The sequence below is a fragment of the Elephantulus edwardii genome, unplaced genomic scaffold, assembly GCF_000299155.1.
Source record: "Elephantulus edwardii isolate Elephantulus edwardi_28Jun2011 unplaced genomic scaffold, EleEdw1.0 scaffold00131, whole genome shotgun sequence".
NCBI classification, from domain to species: Eukaryota; Metazoa; Chordata; class Mammalia; order Macroscelidea; family Macroscelididae; genus Elephantulus; species Elephantulus edwardii.
In genome coordinates this window covers 8,607,186-8,628,405 of record NW_006399881.1, presented here as the reverse complement: position 1 = coordinate 8,628,405, position 21,220 = coordinate 8,607,186, and the positions used below count along the sequence as shown (strand labels likewise).

The 21,220-nt window shown below is 38.6% G+C and overlaps 1 protein-coding gene across 1 annotated transcript in view; it reads left to right on the top strand.

Annotated features, from left to right (window-relative positions):
- Positions 1-21,220, top strand: part of CDKL5 (cyclin-dependent kinase-like 5) — a 150,553-nt gene that overhangs the window by 84,556 nt on the left and 44,777 nt on the right. The window contains exons 5-7 of the mRNA XM_006893829.1: positions 5,446-5,566; positions 10,533-10,592; positions 13,359-13,449. Coding sequence (XP_006893891.1) covers positions 5,446-5,566; positions 10,533-10,592; positions 13,359-13,449 — 272 coding nt within the window. The remainder of the gene's footprint in view (positions 1-5,445; positions 5,567-10,532; positions 10,593-13,358; positions 13,450-21,220) is intronic.

The window sequence follows — 21,220 nt, the reverse complement described above, 5'->3', positions numbered from 1 at the left end:
TAACATACTTTGGACATGTTGTGAGGAGAGACCGGTCCTTGGAGAGGGACATCATGCTTGGGAGGGTGGAGGGACAGCGCAGGAGAGGAAGGCCCTATGTGAGGGGGATTGATTCAGTGACTGGGATAATTGGGATGGGAGTGTCGGAGACAGTGCGATTGACACAGGACAGAGTAGAGTTTAGGGCTGTTGTACATAGGGTTGCTATGAGTCGCAAGCGACTCGACAGCACATAACAACAACAGTTTCAGATCACTGTTTTACCTTCCAAAATCCATTTTCAGGTTTTGTTTCTTTGATTTTTTTTTTCTGTGTCATTTTGCATATTTCCCATAAAGTACTTTACTCTCCACCAAAAGAAAATTAAATGTTGCTTTTAAAAAAATAAATAAAAGAGGGGTAGGGAGGAAGATGCAACAATGAATTAGTGGAAATCCAAAATCTCTGTAAATGTTCATTAAAATTAATAAAAAAATTTAAAAAGTTTTTTAAAGAAAAGAATTGCTGTACTAAAATCCCACGGAAAATCAGATGTTCTTTCTTTTTCAGTTATCAGAGAGAATCGTGCAGTTTCCCTTTTCTCAGCCAAGTAATAAAATTGTGACACATTTCATTCAGAGTATCTTTTTAAAAAATTTCTGTTCTATCATAGTGATTATTCATGGGTAATAATAATTTAGTCTGGGAGAAGAAATGGAGAAATCTCCTTTGTGAACCTATTTCCTCACTGGGAGAAACAATTTGGCCTTTCCTGAGATCTCTGCCACTAAGTGACCAGAGCTGCTACTAGGGCTTGAATCTTCTGACTACCCCTTCAAGCCCCGACTCCTGCCCCCAGGTTTGACATTCTTCTCCTCCCCTGTGGTTTGTAAGACGATGATCATCACACCTGATAGTTATTAACCACATCCTGTCATTAATAATTGACAATGAGTCTCAGGAGGCAAAGGCAAAAGATGCCCAGAGGACAACAGATTTGGCAAGTATCCACATTTTAGATCATGCTGAGCTGTCCTTCTTTGGGAGTACGATGCTAAGATAAGGATAAGGACCTTTCCTACCTCAACATTTTACAATCATTGTTCTATTCTAAGATAGAATAAGCTCTCAGTTCACATCTGAAGGATGAATGCATGATAAACTACTAAAGTTTTAAATAAAAATGAACTGTATTGGGTACATAGGTAGTTTCACAAAATGTTTACATTTAAAGAGACTACTGGTAGATTTTAAAATCTGTTCTTTCCTTGGTTTCCATTGGCACAATTGGATAAGCACAGTTCTTGTCTCACGCCTTAGAACATTTTAATAACCTTCCAACAATTCAGGTTCCACATCTCTCTTATATACCGATTCTACCACATTAATCTTAAGTAAAAGATAATAAACTATGAGATAAAATCCATATAGTGTCAATGATAGGAATGTCCATAAGCATAAAAGAAGACTAGGTAATACAACTGTTCATATTTATGCACTAGCCACTAATGCTAAAGAAAAAGAAATTAAAGAGTTTTACCAACTTCCACACTGTAAAATTGATCTAGCATGCATTCAAGATATGCTGGTAATTAATGGTTATTGGAATGTCAAAGTTGGAAACAACAAAGAAGAATCCCTAACTAGAAAACTGGAACTTGATAATCAAAAAGACTAACAGCCTACTTGGTAGAATTTTGCAAGACCGTGGACATATTCAGTGCCTTTTTTTCTCCCAACAAAATAAACGATTATTTACACATGGCCTCCATTCATAGAATACATAGTCACCAAATCAACTTTATCTGTAGAAGGAGGTGATTGAGAAGCTCACTTCATAAGTCTGCACAAGCCCAGCGCCATCTGTACGACAGACAATAGCTCACATACAAATTCAAAATGAAGCTAAAGAAAATTAAAGCAAGTAGAGCATCAAAATATGACCTAGAGTATATTCCATCTGAATTTATAGTCCATCTCAATAGTAGATTTCCCTCATTGAATACTAATGATGGAGGACTTGACAAGTTAGGAGATCGTATTAAGGGTATTATACGTAAAAAATAAAGACAAGAAACAAAAGTCCAATTAGATGTCTCTAACTTGCTCTTGTGTCATCTGTATAACGCAGATTGTTACTAGATCTTCCACCAAACCTGATGCCACACTTCTCCTCATAGAGCCCAGCCTCTCAGACAATCTGTTCTGCATACTGGTTGAAAAAGTATGTAAAAAGAAAGGCGTACACCTTTCCCAATTTTGAACCATGCAGTGTTGCCCTGCTCTGTTCTGATGACTGCCTCTTGGTCCAAGTATAGGTTTCGCATTAGAAATGACATTGGGGAAAAAAAAAAAAGAAATGACATTGAAGTGACAGAGCCTTTGTTTTTGAGGAACTATCTGCCTGAATAGCCACGGTTTGTATGACAGTCATTATTTCATATAAAACTTGTGTTTTACACAAAAAGTACTTGCAACTTGGTCACTTGCTTGCTTTTCCTCAAGACAACCATCAGGCTTTCAAAGGTAGCAGATTCCTCACATTAGCTTACAAGTTCTTAGGAGGTGTATGCAGGAATCAAGATGCAACGTAATCCCTACTGCTTTATTAAGGATGTCCTCATAAAATTACATCTTATGAGATACGGCATCGAAGACTCCAAGACCTTGATCTGTTCTGAAGTGCCAGCACTTTCACCCACCATTGTTTTTGTATTGTCAGTGTAACTGTGATTGCAATGGGAAACGCAAATAACATCTCAGTACAGGCCCCGGAGAGGTAGCTGCAGCTGCGGGTCACCTTTTGAGAACTCCTGTCCTAGGCCTTCCTGTTGTAGACAATAGTCATTTTTTGCATGGAGGGAATGGAAAATATTTGGTTATGTTAAGAATTCAGTGGAGATTGCTCAAGTGGAGTTTTCTATTTTTAAAAAAAATACTGCATGATTTTGAGAATAGTCCCTGGCTCCACACAAGAAAATTCTTAACATTTGTTTTTGTATGTAATACTTTACAGATACTATTATTGGCTTTTCATTCAATAATTTATAGACATTTGGTTTTATAATGTAATTATAATTAAAAATTAATCAAAAACTCTTATACTACCTTTCCCTTCACCCAACTTACCTATTTTTTCATTTTTTAATCCCTTCTCATCTTTGTTAACCCTCCAAGATCTATTCTGAGTGTAAACGTTCTTTAGCTTCTTATATTAGTGGTTTTATAGCATAGTTGTCCTTTCGTGGCTGACAGACATCACTCAGGATAATGTGTTCTAGATTCAGCCATGTTGTTCAGTATTTCGTGAATTCTTGTCTAGTCCCCCCCCCATTTTATTGTGATTTTAAGAAAAGTTCACTGAAAAGTTAGATTTTTATTCATTCATTGCTGTACATTTTCCTCCCTTCCCCTCCAGTTCACTTTTTTCCCCCAGTTCACTTTTAAAAACATTCATTGTTGTATGATATCCTCCTTCACCCCCCTCACCCAGTCCATTTTACCATACACCTCTTATTCTGGACTGTTGTCATACAGATAATGCCTAATCATGTATTCCTTTGAAACAGTTCTTTCCGTCATCTGTTCCAATACAGTATTCATTATTCATTATTTAGCCCTTCTTTTCTCAGTTTCCCCCAACCCACATGCTAATTTTGTTTTATAACAATGGTGTTTCACAGTCCTTTTGGGTTTTTTTTAAAATTATATTCATTTAATGAACATTTACAGAGACTTTGGATTTCCATTCTTTGGATTTTTCTCTCTGCCCACTCCTCCCTCCCCCATATTTGCCCTTTTGTGACTGAGATATTTCACTCAGCATAATGCCCTCTAGGGTCACACATGTTGTATAATATTTTATTAGTTCCTTGTTTTTCAGTGCTGCATAATATTCCATTGTGTGAATATACCATACAATTTCTATTCATTCATTTGTTGATGGGCACGTGAGTTGCTTCCATCTCTTTGCTATTGTGAATAATGCAGCAGTAAACATGGATGTGCATACATCTGTTCGGGTGGAAGCTCTGGTTTCTTTAGGGTATATTCCCAGTAGTGGAATTGCTGGGTCAAACCCTATTTCTATTTCCAGCTTTCTGAGAAAGCATCAGACTGCCTTCTATAGTGGTTGTACCAATCTACATTCCCACCAGCAGTGAATAAGAGTTCCAATCTCTCCACAACCCCACCACCATTTGTTGTTTGCTATCCTGTTGAACTTTGCTATTGTTACTGGAGTGAGATGGTATCTCAAAGCTATTTTGATTTGCATCTCTCTACTAGCTAAGGATTTTCAACATTTCTTCATGTGTCTGTTTGCCATCTGAATGTCTTCTTTTGTAAAGTGTCTATTCATATTCCTGTGCCCATTTTGTGATTGAGTTTTTTTACCTTTTTCTTGTTGAGGTTCTGGAGTATTGTATAAATTTTAGTTATGAGTCCTTTATCTATTGCCATTGCCAATTTTTTCCCCAAGTCTGTGTGTTTCCTTCTTACCCTGTTGGAGAAGTTTTTTGATATGCATAAGAATTTGAATCTTAGAAGGTCCCATTTCTCTATTTCATTCTGTCCTGGTCATATGCTTTTTCTTATGCTTGAAAGACTGTTCATGCTGTGGACTAGAGCTCTAGAGTTCTTCCTAGCTTTACTCTGATGAATTTTACAGTCTTTGGTTTCATTTCTAGGTCCCTGATCCACTTTGAGTTGTTTTTTGTATAAGTTGTGAGGTGTGAGTCTTGCTTAAATTTTCTGCAGATGGCTTTCCAATTCCACCAACACTATTTGTTAAAGAAACGGTCTTTCCCCACTTAACTGATTCCATCTCCTTGACTTAACCGTTTTTTTAATGATGTATATGACTCCACCTTGTGAATGAGTTTTTACTTGTTTGATGTCTCTGAACTTTTATTTCTATGTTTCTAGCTTGTTTTAGTTTTTTTTGCTGTGGATTAATGTATTAATCAGCTCTAATTTTAAGAATAATTTTAATTTGTGTTTTTCTTTTAAGAAGATGGTTTAGGGGTTTCACAAATATTTACAAGGCTTGAATTTATTGGAAAGTTCTATTAAAAGATTCACAATACCAACAATGTACACTATTATGATAAATACTATGTTAAAATGTTTTCCTCCCTTTGTACATTACAATATCTTATCTCCAGTGTTTATCACCGTTCCCTTGAAATTGTTCTAAAATGATGACTGGAGGGCCTTGAGAGGGCTGGAAAGTACACAGAGTTACTTGAGGCAGTGATGGGGAGTAGTAAAAAACAAAATTTCTTTTAAAAGAAAACCTTGATCCAATACAATATACTTATTCAACATTAAAGGGAAAGCAAAACAATAAAAACCTCATGCTCTGTATTAGATGACTCATCATTCAAGATGCTTTTTAAAATTGTTACTAATGATTTATTGGACTACCTAACATTAAAGATTAATGACACCTTATTTGATATTTAGAATATGCTGGAATTGCTGGAAGAAATGCCAAATGGGGTTCCACCTGAAAAAGTAAAAAGCTATATCTACCAGCTAATCAAAGCAATTCACTGGTGCCATAAGAATGACATTGTTCACAGAGGTGAGTATGGGATTTTTTAAAATAGAAAATATTAAATAAAACATAAAACATGGAATTTTTCACATGCTCCCAGCTTAAGAATATTTCTAACATTTCCATGTAAATGAAACACAGTTTAGAAGTATAGAATATAAGATCTTTTGTCCTCCAGATTTCATTTGTATCACCTAAGGAATGGCCTACAAATTTCTTTGGATATTGTGGTGAGATCTCTAGTGTTTGCATAACTAGATTCTCTTTCGACTATGGAACACCTAGTGAACTTCAAAGCTCATGTGTTAGGAAGTAGAGGGGGGAACAAAGTCCTCCAGGTAGACCAGGTAATGAACAACTCAAATAAGACTTTGGCCTCTAAATATCTTCTAGATAGACAGCCACCTCTCATTCCCCCTTAAATAACCATCTCCAATATAGATCTTCCTCAACTGCTTGGTTAGTTTGTTCAAAGAACCCACAATCTTTGATCTTGCCTAAAGACCATGATTATCCTCCCACATAGGTCATTCTTTTGTCTTTTACGACCATAAGGTAAGTGATTTATGGTAACAAAAATAAATTACTTGCTCAGTACTGTATTTGATGCTGCATAATTTATCTTCTAATCTCAATTGCACACTAGAATTTTAGACTTTGTTGTGGCATACAAATTTATAAAATAATGACATTTTTAAATGTTTCTCAGAAAATGTTGCAATATCCACTTATCTTTGCCAGTGTCAGATAAATGGATATCAAATTTTAGTTTATCAGTACAAACACACGAAGATTGTAACTTTAAACCTAGTCCAACTTTACGACTAGTTTCAAAGTCATATTAAGAATACCAACTCCTAAAAGGAAACTATATTTTTCCATCTCATTTGTCTTTTGTATGAGTACCCCTATCAAGGTTGTTTTGTTGGTAGCCTAGATAGAAATATAGCTAAACCAAATAGTCCTTTAATGTCTAAGATGATTATTCTGAAAGTTATGCATTACAGTTTGATGATGTTAACAACTGATTTAGCTGTATTTCTATAGTGATACTGTGATTTGGTTAAACGTATACTGCATAGGAACCAGATTGATTACATCTGTGCAAGGAGTCTCTGGGGAAGCTCAGTATCAGCTGTGAAAACTAGGCCAGGTGCTGATTGTGGAACAGACCACCAACTACTTATATGCAAGTTCAAGCTGAAACTAAAGAAAATTAAATCAAGTCCACGAGAACCAAAATTTGACCTTGAGTCTATCCTGCCTGAATTCCAAAACTATCTCAGGAACAGGTTTCAGGCCTTGAACACTAATGAGAGAAGACCAGATGTTTAATAGTGGAATGTACTTGGGGCGGTGGGAGGGGTGCGGGGGCATTGTGTACCAGCGAAGGAGTGTTTCTTTTACTTCTGAAAGAGAGGAGCGAACTGGGGGCGGGGGGGATGGGCGAGGAGAGAAGTGCAGCAATGAATGAATGGAAATCCAAAATCTCTGTAATGCTCATTAAAATTATGGAAAAAAAAAAAAGACAAGCTCATTTCAGTCAATGGAGATAGAAGTTCTGAGGTCCAGGCTCCACTCTGACCCTGTGTAGGAGTTCCTCTGTATTTGCATTCTCAGAGTACTGAAATTTTACTTTTATTAACGAAGTTTTAAATAAAAAAGAAAAAAGAAAGACAGAAGAGAAAGAAAAAACCAAGAGAGATGTCAGAATAAATTCTGAATATTACACTAGAGCACCAAGAAGCCAAAGCAAAGGGAAGAAATCAAGATGTTAAGGAGTTGAACAGAAGATTCCAAAGGGCAGTATGGGAAGACAAAGTATTACAATGAAATGTGCAAGGAGCTGGAGTCAGAAAATCAAAAGAGCCAAACTCACTGAGAATTTCTTCAGCTGAAGGAACAGAAGAACAAATTCAAACCTCGAGTTACAATACTGAAGGATACTTTGGGCAGAATATTAAATGATCCAGGAAGGATTAAAAGAAGATGGAAGGAGTATACAGAGTCATTGTACCAGAAAGAATTGGCAGACACAGAAGAATTTCATGAAACAGCGTATGAGCAAGAGCCTATAGTGATGAAGGAAGAAGTTCAAGATGCTCTGAAAGAAATAGCCAAAAATAAGGCCCCAGGAATAGATGGTATACCAGTTGACATATTTCAGCTAACAGATGCTGCCCTGGATGTGCTCACCAAGTTGTGCCAAGAAATCTGGAGAACAACCATGTGGTCAGCTGTCTGGAAGAGATCTGTATTTGTTCCCATTCCAAAGAAAGATGATCCAACAAAGTGGAAATTATCAAACAGTATCATTGATAGGACATGCAAGCAAGATTCTGCTGAAGATTATCCAAAAATGACTAGAACAGCACATGAACACAGAACTGCCTGAAGTGCAGGCTGGATTTAGAAAAGCCCGTGGTACTAGGGATATTATAGCTAATGTCAGATGGGTCTTGGCTGAAAGACTACCAGAGGAATGTCTGTCTGTGTTTCATTGACTATTCAAAGACATTTGACTGTGTGGATCACAACAAACTGTGCTTGACTCTGAAAAAATGGGAATCCCAGAGCATTTGATTGTGTTTATGTGAAACCTATACTTGGACCAGGAGGCAGTCATCAGAATAGAGTAAGGAAACACTGTATGGTTCAAAATCAGGAAAGGAGTGCAGCAAGGATGTGTCCTATCTCCATACCTTTTCAATCTATGTGCAGAACAGATTATTCAAAAGGCTATGCTTTATGAGGAGGAATCAGGATTGGAGATTATGCAGATGACACAATCTTGCTTGCTGAAGCTGAGGAGGACCTGAAACACTTGCTGCAGAAGGTCAAGGACTGCAGCCTTCAATAAGGATTGAAGCTCAACATCAAGAAAACAAAGATTCTCACCACTAGGCTGATTGGTAGCATCAGGATGGATGGTGAAGACAATGAGATTGTCAACAGCTTCAGTTTGCTTGGCTCTACAATCAACATTCTTGGTACCAGCAACCAGGAAATTAAAAGACGAATTGCATTGGGAAAGTCTGAGACCTCTCCAAAGTACTGAAGAGTAATGATGTCAATCTGGAGACTAAAGTGTGCCTGATGCAGGTCATGGCCTTTGCAGTTACTTGCCATGCATCAGAAAGCTGGACAATGACTAGGGATGATAGAAGGAGAATTGGTGGCCTTTGAGCTGTGGTGCTGGAGAAGAGTATTGACTACTAGGAGAACAAACAAGTTCATCCCTGAGAGGGTGAAGCCAGGCTGCTCTTTGGATGCAAGGATTCTGAAGTTTCATCTGACATACATTGGACCAAGGAGGGACCAATCCTTGGAGAGGGAGGTCATACTTAGGAGGATAGAGGGACAGCACAGGAGAGGAAGACCCTAGAAGAGATGGATTGATTCAGTGACTGGGGTAATAGCGGTAGGTGTATCAGAGACAATAAGATTGACACGGGATAGAGAGGGTTTAGAGCTTTTGTACAAAGGGTCACTATGAGTCTCAGGCAACTCGACAGCACATAACAACAACAACAACATAGTGGTTGAAAATACACAGTAGAAACCAAGATTCTAAAATCTACAGATTTCACCTCTGCTTCTTTCCCTTCTATCATATGTTATAAATGATGGGTAACATACTTTAAAATAGATTTTCATGGAATTCAATTCCATTTTCTGTGTATTTCTACTCCTCAACTCCTACCACATCTTCAAAAGATCTGTGGAAAAATTAGAAATTGTACCCTGACTCATCCAATATAGATAGCCTCAGCATTAGACATTTATAATTGTGAACCACACAGAAATGCTGAAAAGATAACTAAATGTAAAAGAAAAGTGTATTGCTCTCATATATTTGTAAAGTACCTTGAAATTGAAACTGAGGAGGACCTAAGCGCTTGCTGCTGAGGGTAGGGGACTGCAGCCTTCAATATGGATTGAGGCTCAATGTCAAGAAGACAAAGATTCTCACCATTGGACCAATTGGCAGCATCAGGATGGATGGTGAAGAGATTGAGATTGTTCACAGCTTTAGTCTGTTTGGCTCCACAATCAACACTCTTGGCACCAGCAGCCAGGAAATTAAAAGACTATTGCTATGGGAAAGTCTGCTGTTAGGGACCTCTCCAAAGTACTGAAGAGCAGTGGTGTCTCTCTGGAGACTAAGGTGCGTCTGATACAGGCCATGATCTTTGCAATCACTTGTTATGCATCAGAGTTGTGGACAATGACCAAGGAGGATAGAAGGAGAATTGATGCCTTTGAGCTGTGGTGCTGGAGAAGAGTATTGAGAATACCATGGACTGCTAGGAAAACAAACAGATTCATCCTGGAAAGGGTTAAACTGGGCTGCTTCTTGGAGGCAAGGATTCTGAGGCTCCGTCTAACATACTTTAGACATGTTGTAAGGAGAGACTGGTCCTTGGAGAAGGACATCATGCTTGGGAGGGTGGAGGGCAGGCGCAGGAGGGGAAGGCCCTCTGGGAGGTGGATTGATTCGGTGACTGGGGCAAGCGGGATGAGTGTGTCGGAGATAATGAGATTCGCACAGGACAGAGCAGAGTTTAGAGCTGTTGTACATAGGGTCACTATGAGTCGCAAGCAACTCGACAGCATATAACAACAACAACCTTGAAGTTATAAAATTTTTATATTCTATCTCCAAATAGTTATATTATTAGTTTATTAGTAATAGTTCCTTGAAATGTGTTGACCTAGATACAGTCATTAAATTATTTTCAGAGATCCAATTCCTTTATGATTTAAAGGAAAAAAAAATCTTTTTAAATTTGTGATGTATGTGTTTCTAGAAATGCAATTAATTGAAACTTTTTTGTACTAGCATCAAATGTGCTACAGTGCTTTTTGCTGCACAGATTTCCATTCAAATTACTTTGGATTTTTCTAATTAAGTGCAGTTATGGGGTGGAACAGTGTCAATCAGCAGAAAATGGAGTGTTTTTAATAATGGTTTTTAATCTTGATCCTTCAGATATAAAACCAGAAAATCTCTTAATCAGCCACAATGATGTTCTGAAACTATGCGACTTTGGTAAGTGAAAAAGAAATTGGAGTCATGATCTCTACAAAATTAGTATTAATGCACAGGTTGCTTTTTCGTCATTAGGTTGTTTTTTTTAATGTTTGACTCATTTTAGTAGAGGAGGATCCTGTTGGTTGAGAAACTGCTTGCTCAATGAATTCTATTCTTCTCTGGTCTGTATAGTATTGTATACTACTATTAAAATCCATCGTATCTTAAAACTTACTGCCATTGAGTTGAATTCTCGCAGTGACCATATAGGACATAGTAGGACTGTGCCATAGGGGTTCCAAGGCAGTAGATCTCTAGGGAAGAAGACCACCTCATCTTTTTCTCTGTAGAGCAGGTTTTGGCTTTGAATGGCTGACTTTTCAGTAAGCCTAGTACTTAACTATCAGATGACCATGACTCCTTAATTCATCATATAGTATTTTTGTTTAGAGTCTTCACAGCAGATAAATGCATATGCATATATTTTATGAAACGATGTTTGCAAGAAATAATCTCTATGGCCTTCTGGGTTATAGGATAAAAACTGGTTTTAGTATGTATAGAAATTGTTCTAAGTTTAATTATAAACAAAAAAATTATGCCTATGAAACACACATATGATGTATTGTGTATATGCAATAGTTATCTTTATATAATACTGAATAAGGTATCTGAAGGATTTTTATCTTGGCATTTTTTAAATTTCTTTAGCATTATGCTTTTCAGGAATAATGCCTATGCCTGACTTCCCATCCGTAATTGCAATTATTACTGAGACTTTATGCATCTCATGCTCCATTTATTATGCCTCGTGAATCTATGGTAGGTGATCTGCTTAAACTCGAAAGTGGCTGAAATTTCTAAAGCGAGTTCTAAAAAGAAAGGCCTGTAAAAGTTGCTAATAGGAAAAGAGGAGCCCAGTCCAACAGCATTTACTAAAGGAAGGACTGCTTGAATGAATGGTAAGAGAACTGAGCGGCCGCGAGCACAGTGTGAGGCCTATGTGTGCCTCCCACTGAAGCTTGCACTTGCTTTCTCTCACAGAGCATGTAGAACCCACACACAAATATACATCTTTTTAAAAAAATTATTCTTTATGTATACATAGATTAACGGAGCTTAATGGTTTTACTTTTCATTATCATTAGGTTTTATTTCTTAAATGATATTTTCCATTTTTCAAGAGTGACACCCCCTCATTTTAATGTTCTTTTTCTTGGTGACTATTTAAGTGATCTGTGTTGCTTTTGGTGAGTTACATGAGTAGTTAGTTAATCCTGCTGTTTATTTTGTGGCTCTGCAGTGACGCCCCCCCCCAAAAAAAAAGAAGAAAAAAACCTTTTAAAAGAACACGGGAAAGGTCTATGAAGTGATAAGATCACGTGTTTCTTGAAGGGCCTCATGGGGTAGTAGGTTAAGCGTTGGGCTCCTGCTAACTGAAGGAGGGTTCAAACTGGTCGGATACTCTGCCGCAGAAAGGTGAGGTGGTCTCCTCCAATGAAATTCCCAGCCTCAGAAACCCAACGGAGGGTCCCCGTTGAGTCAGAATTGACTCAACAGCTGTGAGTTGGATTTGGTTGTTAGTAATATGTTTCTCAAGGGCCTTTGCTAGCACAGTGGTAAGTCCTTCTACTGCTAACGAGAAGTTTAGCAGTTCCAGCTGTCTAGCTACCTCACAGGAAGCATATGGGACAGGCTTGTGAAGATTTGTAGCTTTGGAAACCCTACAGGGTTGCTATGAGTCGTAATCGATGGCAGTGGGTGTAACAGGTATCTTAGACATTTTAGGATGCAAAAATAATTTTGTTCTACTTTGTTTCCATCACTGTCAACTGGTACTTGTTTATGTAATGACTGGGATTGATCAACAGTGTTGTTGTTAGTTGTTCATTGTCGTCAAATCGACCACGACTCATAGTGACTCTGAACAGAAGACTTACTGCCTTTCCATAACTATCATCATTCTCCAAGTTCATAGAGTTTCCAGAAGCATGAGGTTTAGAAGTGGATGCCATGCCTGCTTCCAAACCTGTTGTACAATTTGGAGCTCCAACAAGCATGGTCCAAAATGGGAAACCATTATGATATTTGTTACCCCAGTGGCACAAGTTTCAGCATCACAGCAAACCCAAGTTATTCCATATAGCACATTGACAAAAGAGTGAGGTACAAAGTGGAAGAGTGTTCCTCCAGATAAAACAGCACTAGTCTCACTTAGTGGTTAAGTGTCGCCAAGTCAAATAGGGCTCATAACAACCTTAAGATCAAAAGACCTGAACTCTGTTCCCTAATTAACATCATTTCTGTACATTTATAGAGTTTCCAGAGACACACAAATACTATGTAAGTTCCACATAGCAGAATTATTGATATTGTATTATATGTTAGTTTACCTTTTACGTCTAGCTGCTTGTGTGAACATCATTTTATTCCTAAGATTTGAATTTCCTATTGCAATTTGTTCCTAAGATTTGCATTATTTTATACTACTTTTTAAGTGTTCCCTGGATGATTATAAAAATGTGAGATACTTAAGAAACATAGATGTCTTTAGCACAAGGGAGAGACTAAATTTGTAGTGAATATATTTTATATTTTAATTGCCATTTGAGCAATCAGCTAACTTAAAAATAATAAGAACACTATTAGTAAAAAAAAAACAACAATGTCAATTATCAGTCATTCTGTTCCACTTAAAACATTACTAATACTGAAATATTTGGCCACCACGAAATTATTATTCCTTTTTCAAAATTTCACCTTTTGGGTTTTGTTATCTTTCAGGTTTTGCCAGGAATCTATCAGAAGGCAACAATGCTAATTACACAGAGTATGTGGCCACCAGGTGGTATCGCTCACCGGAACTCTTGCTTGGGTAAGTTACCTTTTCCAAAACAGACAAAATGACATCTGTACATCTGCTGATCCTGTATCATTAGTGTCATTTATGGAAACTAAGAATGCCAGTTAATTAAATATGTCTGTTCTCTATTATAACAAACCACCTAAAAATGTAACAGTGTAAAACAACCATGATTTCATTTGGCCATGGACCTGACGGTCAGTGGTTTGAGTTCTCTAGAGTAGTTCTTCTGTTGCTCCTGAAGTTACTCATGCAGCTACTGTCATCTAGGGTTTGGCCATATAGGAAGCCTATGTAGGGACCGGTCACCTCAGTTCCATGATGTGGCATCCTCCAGTCGACTAGTCTAGGACTCTTCATGTGATAGTAGAAGAATGTCCTGCAGCAGGAGCAAGGAAACCGTAATGCAAAGGCACTTTAATGCTTTCATGGCTTTTGCTAATGTCTCATCAACCAAAGCACAAGATTCAAGGGGTAGAAAAATAAACTTCATGATGACAGAATTGGCAGTCACATTACAAAATAGAATGTGACCAGAAATGGGAAGAATGTTTGCATCTCTCTTTGCTAATAATCTTCCACATCAAGAATGTGGAGAGCAACATAATTTGGCATTCTGGCTATAGACTGTTATGTTTGGGGCCGGTTTGTTTACGCCTCATTTGTTCACTTAACAAGACACTTATGTGGCGCCTCGGTAAGGGCACTGGTTTAACGATGTCAGCTGCTAACCTAAGGATCTATAGGTCAAACCAGTACTTCATGGGAGAAAGATTTGAAGATCTGCTTCTGTAAAGATTCAGGTTCAAACTCACTGTCATTGAATTGATTCAGAGTCATATTGGCCCTCCTTTGAGTTTCCAGCGGTATAAATCTTAATGGGAGAAGGCCACCCATCTTTCGGTGGAGTTAACTGGTGAATATGTATGGTGGTTAGCACTGCAGCACACTATAGACAGCAGCTCCAGCGCTCCTCCTGGAAAGAGTGCAGCCTGGGAAACCCTCTGAAAGTCCCACTCTCCTACAGGGTCACTATGAGTCGGAATGGATTCAGTAGCAGTGAGTTTTCGGTATTAAGTTATCTCTTATGCCCAACACTTGACTAGGCACATGATAACATTAAATCAATTGCCATTTTCCACTTGAACTTCTGAACTGTGAGCGTTTTTCTTCTTTTGATGATAAATGGCCATTCAAACTAACAGTACCTTGATGATTCTCTTCAGGAATCTTTGTCCTGTCCTGCCATTTTCAGTGCTGTCACAGTCATCTGTAATTCCAGAAAAAAGCCTTTTCACCAGGGTCTTTTCTTTTAATAGCTTTTAACTTATTGCCAAATCTTCATCATGTCGTTTCAGTGATAATGATTGTCTACCTACCCAAGTCATAGTATTTTCTTCAGGCTGCATTTCCCCCTTTGAGAAATAAATAAAATTAGTCATGATGGCATGTGCTCCATGGGAGAAAGGATCATATATTGGAGCATATATATAGTTGGACCACATAAATATCCATTTTGTCTGGGGGACATGATTAGTTTAATTTTTAAAAGATAATTTTTAAAATAAAAGTTTTATGTTATACTGGTTTACTTAGAAAGTTCATATGTTGTTTTTCACACTGGACCATTCCCTTTTCTTTTACTCACCCCTCCCTCCACCCATCAAATTGTGTGACCCTCACCCACCCATCCTCACCCCTCTGCTTCCACCCTCCCCTCTTAGGTTCTCATACACATTTTATTCATTATCTCTTTCTACGTTAATGGTCTTTTACAGTATTTTTCCTTATGGGACTGTGTTAGTTCACTTAGCATAATGCTCTCCAGTCCCTCCCAAGTTAGGTAATGATTTACAAAATCATTGCTTCTGCGTAATGCATAGTCTTTAATTGTGTGAATATACCATAGGCATTTGGGCTGTTTCCATGTTCTTGCGATGGTGAATAATACTGCTATGAACATTGGTGTACAAGGCCTCCACAAGAAAAAGACTGATGACCCAGTTACAAAATGGGCAAAAGACATGGAAAGACTTTTCACAGAGGAAGATATTTTGATGGCCAACAGACACATGAAGAAATGCTCAAAATCACTGGCAATAGGAGAGACGCAAGTCAAAGCCACAATGAGATACCATCTTACCCCAGTAGCAGTGGCAAAGTTTAGCAGGGCAGCAAGTAATAAATGTTGGAGAGGATGAGGCAAGATAGGAACTCTTATACATTGTTTGTGGGATTGTAAAATGGTACTACCACTCTTGAAGACATTGTGGCATTTCCTCAGAAAGCTGAACATAGAAATTCCATATGACTCACCTATTCCACAGCTTTGAATATACCTTGAGAAAATTAAAAGATCATTTTTTATAATCATTTATTCATTGTCATTAAACCTTGTATTCTCACAGAAAGAGATTGTCCATCTTTCTCCCTTAGAGATCTTACTGGATTTGAACCATTAGAGAGGTGTCATCTTTGCGTCAGCAAATCAATTCCCTAAGGAATATGCCACTAGAACTCCCTTTTTATATAATAGCAATATAAATGTCTATATTTGACCAGCCAGCTCTGGTGGCCTAATGGTAGTAAACTGTACTGAAATTCCAAAGGTATGCAACTCCACAGGAGAAGGAAATTTTGCCTCTGAAAACCTGCTGGGGAGTCACTTACCAGTCATTTTCATCTTGGCAGCCTATAAAAACAACACACTTTTTCTGATGATCATAATTTACCCCTTGGGTTTGTTTTGGTTTTAACAATTTCCAAATGTCTACCAAGCACATGGTAGTAATTCTTGACTTTCAAGAACCTAGAGCAAATAGATACCAATTGGCAGCGTCAGGATGGATGACGAAGAGACTGAGATTGTTCACAGCTTCAGTTTGCTCGGCTCCACAGTCAACACTCTTGGCACCAGCAGTCAGGAAATCAAAAAGCGTATCGCGATGGGAAAGTCTGCTGTTAGGGACCTCTCTAAAGTACTCAGGAGCAACGGTGTCTCTCTGGAGACTAAGGTGCGCCTGATACAGGCCATGGTATTTGCAATCGCTTGTTATGCATCAGAGAGTTGGACAATGACTAGGGAGGACAGAAGGAGAGTGGATGCTTTTGAGCTGTGGTGCTGGAGAAGAGTGCTGAATGTACCATGGACTGCCAGGAAAACAAACAGATTCATCTTGGAGAGGATTAAACCAAGCTACTCCTTGGAGGCAAGGATTCTGGGGCTTCGTCTGACATACTTTGGACATGTTGCCAGGAGGGACGGGTCCTTGGGGAGGGACATCATGCTTGGGAGGGTGGAGGGACGGCGCAGGAGGGGAAGACCCTCTATGAGATGGATTGATTCGGTGACTAGGGTAATCGGGATGGGTGTGTCAGAGGCAGTGCGGTTGGCGCAGGATAGAGCAGGGTTTAGGGCTGTTGTGCATAGGGTCGCTATGAGTCGCAAACGACTCGATGGCACATACCAACAACAACAACAATCAGTTATGGAAAGTTTTGGGGGTTTTTGTTTGGTTTTTATTTTCTTTTAATCAAGAGCTTTTGTGTGGGTGGATTTTAAAATTAGCATGCAAAATTTTAAACTTAGATTTAGAATTTATTTTCTTTGCTTCCATATTTTTATTCTGGGTACCTCTTTATTGGGATGCCCAGTTCGTTTTCACTGGGCAAAAGGTTTGAACTTGAATATACTAGACTGTCCTAGGGTCCCTGTGAGTTAGAATTAATTCAGTGGTACCTGTTTTGGTTTTATCCCAAAGAAAAATAAATATTAAGTAGATAATTCTTAGAACTCCTTCCAAGGTTGGAAAGCTTATGGTTTGCCTATAAGACAGCCTAGAGAAATTCATTGAGGATAGTCTTACTGTAAAACTTCAGAAGCTTGAGGTTATGTGCATAGGTGTGTAGGAGCTGCCAGAGTGTGGGAACCTGGGTGCAACTAACTGAATATTGCTAATTAAATGATTGCCAAGGACTAGTTGAAGGGCCTTATTATTTGTTAAAATTACATTGAAATTAGTTGATATTTTATTTTACATTAAGAATTTAAATTTGTGTACATTCTAGAGGCTTTGCCCTTGACATTCAAAATAGTTTCAGCTGCATAAATTATTCAAATAAGTTGACAGAAAAGAAATAGCGTACAGTGAGTATGTGCAGATTTTCCATAGGGTTCTCCATCTAGCATAATTGAACAAGTTTTTTATATTCAGATAGGGAAGCAAAGAAAGGCATTGTGTCTTTTCCTTCCCAACAAAGTACCAGAAAGATCTAAATGAAGGGTTTTAGATTTTTTAAAAAATTTTTATTTTACTATATTATTTTTGTGTGTGTACCATCAAATCAGATCTGACTGGTATAGGAAGAGATTGCCTCTTCTTCTCCAGCAGAGCATCTGCCGGATTAGAACCATGTACCTCTGGGATTGCAGTGCAGTTTCTTGCCACTAGGCCACCAGAGCTCCCTTGGTTTTTAGATTTTTATGGCTTCTTGTTGTTGTTGTTGTTGTTATGTGCCATCGAGCCATGACCCTGTTTACAAGAGCCCTAAATCCTGCTCTATCCTGTGCCAACCTCACTGTCTCTGACACACTCCCACCACCCCAATTACTGAATCAATCCATCTCATCAAGGGTCTGCTGTTATGTATCATTGAGTTAGAACCAACTCTTAGCTTGTCTGTCTGTCTGTCTCTCTCTCTCTCACACACACACACACACACAAAGCAGCTGATGAATTCAAACCAAGTGCCTTTAGGCTAGTAGTATAACACCAGAGGTGTGTGTGTGTGTGTGTGTGTGTGTGTGTGTATTTCATGTATATATGAAAATTATCCACTTTAACCACTTTTCATGTACTATTGGGTGGGCTTAGTGGTAAGGAATTGCTCTCCAATTCAAAGGTATGCAGTTCAAATATGCTAGCTGCTCCATGGGAAGAAGATCACCGTCTCCTCCGATGTATTTTACTGCCTCTGCAGACCTGCTGGAGGGTTAGCTATGAGTCAGTTCTAACTCAGTGGTACACAATAACCATAGTAACAATGGGTTACAGTTACATTTACCATGATGTCCTACCACCACCACTATCTACTCCCTGAAATGTTTCCTTTCCCTCAGCATCACTTGAGCTATACCTCCCACTTTGCTCTCTTGGTAACCACTAGTAAACTTTTGCTGCCAAACATTTTCTTTTTACGTATTTCCTGCACTATTTATCCCTTTGTATCTGACTTATTTTACTCAGCATAATAATATGTTCAAAGTTCAGCATTTTGTAGCATATATTAGGACTTAATTTCTCTTTTGGCAGAATAATATTCCATTGTAGGTGCAGATTATATTTTGCCTATCCATTCATCTTCTGATAGACACTTGCATTGTTTCTACATTTTGTCTACTAAGAACATAGAGGAATAAAGCTACAGTACAATAACTGCATTAGTGTACAAGTGTCTATTCAAATCTGTGCTTTCAGTTCCCAAGTATACGCATAGGAGTGGAATTACTAAGTCACATGGTAATTCTTTGTTTCACTTTTTGAGGACATACCAGTTTACCTGGCCATGTGACTGGAAGAGATCCATATTTATTCTCATTTTAAAAACAAAACAAAACACCAACCCTCGGTGACCCAACAGAGTGTGGAAATTATCGTACAATATCTCATGCTAGCAAAATCCTGCTGAAGATTATCCAGAAACAGCTGCAACGATACATTAACAGAGAACTATCAGAATTATAAGCTGCATTTAGAAGAGGTCTATTGCCACTGTCAGGTGGATCTTGACAGAAAGCAAAAAGTACCAGAAGAATGTCTATCTGTGTTTCATTGACTATGCAAAGGCATTTGACTGTGTGGATCACAACAAACTGTGGTTAACCTTGAGGAGAATGTGAATCCCAGAACACTTGATTGTGCTTATGCAAGACCTATACTTGGACCAGGAAGCAGGCCTCAGAATAGAGTAAGGAAACATTGTATGGTTCAAAATCAGGAAAGGAGTGCATCAAGGATGTGTCCTATCTCCATACCTTTTCAATCTATGTGCAGAATCTATGAGGAGGAATGTGGCATCAGGATTGGAGCACGACTCGTCAACCTACATTATGCAGATGACACAATCTTGCCGAAACTGAAGAAGACTTGAAACACTTGCTTCAAAAGGTTTATACTCTTCAATATGGATTGAGGCTAAACATCAAGAAGACAAAGATTCTCACCACTGGGCCAATTAGCAATGCCATGATAGATGGAAAAGAGATTGAGATTCTTAACAATTATAACTTGTTCGTCTCTACAATCAACACTCTTGGCACCAGCAGTCAGGAAATCAAAAAACAAATTACGTTAGGTAAATCCACTATCAGGGGCCTCTCCATAGTGCTAAGAAACAATGCTATCAGTGTAGAGACTAAGGTGTGCTTAATCCAGGCCATGGTCTTCGCAATTAGTTGCTATGCATCAGAGAGCTGGACAGTGACTAAGGGTGACAGAAGAAGATTCGATGCCTTCAAATTGTGGTGCTGCAGAAGAGTCTTTTCCATACCATGGACCACCAAGAACACAAAGAGTTCTGTCTTGGAGAGACAAACCAAATTTCTCCTTGGAGGCCAGCCAGGATTTTGAAGCTCCAGCTGACATACTTTGGGCATGTGGCCAGGAGGGAGGGATCCTTGGAGAAGGACATCATGCTTGGGAAGATGGAGGGACAGCACAGGAGAGGAAGGCCCTCGATTAGGTGAATTGATACAGTAACTAGGGCAATAAGGGTAGATGTGTCAGAGTCAGTGAGACTGGTGTAGAACAGGGCAGGCTTCCGAGCTGTTGTGCATAGGGTTACTATGAGTGTCAGATGACTTGACAGCACGTAACAATAACAACAACAACAACAATCAGTTTTCCTTAGCTGCTAGATCATTTTATGTTTCTAACAGCAGAAGATGAGGGCTCCAGTTTCTCCACATCATTGTCAACACTTGCTATTTTCTTTTTTTATAATAGCCATCCCAAATGGAGACCAGATGGCCTAGTGCATAATTTGTTGGTCTGCTATCTGAAAGATTGGCAGTTCTAGTCCAATAGCCTCATTATGAGAGCAAGATGGACAGTCTCCTCTTGTTATGATTTACAGCTTCCAAAACCCCATGGAAGGTCATAGTGAGTCCAGAGTCAACTCAATACCAGTGGGTTTTGATACTTATTGTTGAGTACCATCAAGTGGGAACTGATCCTCCAGTGGGTTTTCAAAGTCAGGAAGTTTGCCCATCTTTTTCCTTAGAGCAGCTGGTGGATTTGAACATCAGACTACTAAGCCATCAGGGCTCCTTTGTAGTTGTTAATCGTATTGTGGTTTTCATTTTTCCTTCCCTAATAGCTAAGAGCCTATGGTGATGAAGGAAGAAGTTCAAGCTGCTTTGAAGGAAATAGCAAAAAAATAAGGCCCCAGGAATAGATGGTATACCAATTGAAGTATTTCAGATAACAGATGGTGCCCTGGATGTGCTCACCAAGTTGTGCCAAGAAATCTGGAGAACAACCACTTGGCCAACTGACTGGAAGAGATCTATATTTATTTCCATTCCAAAGAAGGGTGAACCAACAGACTGTGTAAACTACAGAACAATATCATTGATTTCACATGCAAGCAAGATTCTACTGAAGATTATCCTAAAACGACTGGAACAGCACATCAGCAGAGAGCTGCCAGAAGTCCAGGCTGGCTTTAGAAGGGGTCGTGGTACTAGGGATATTGTAGCTGATGTCAGATGGATCTTAGCTGA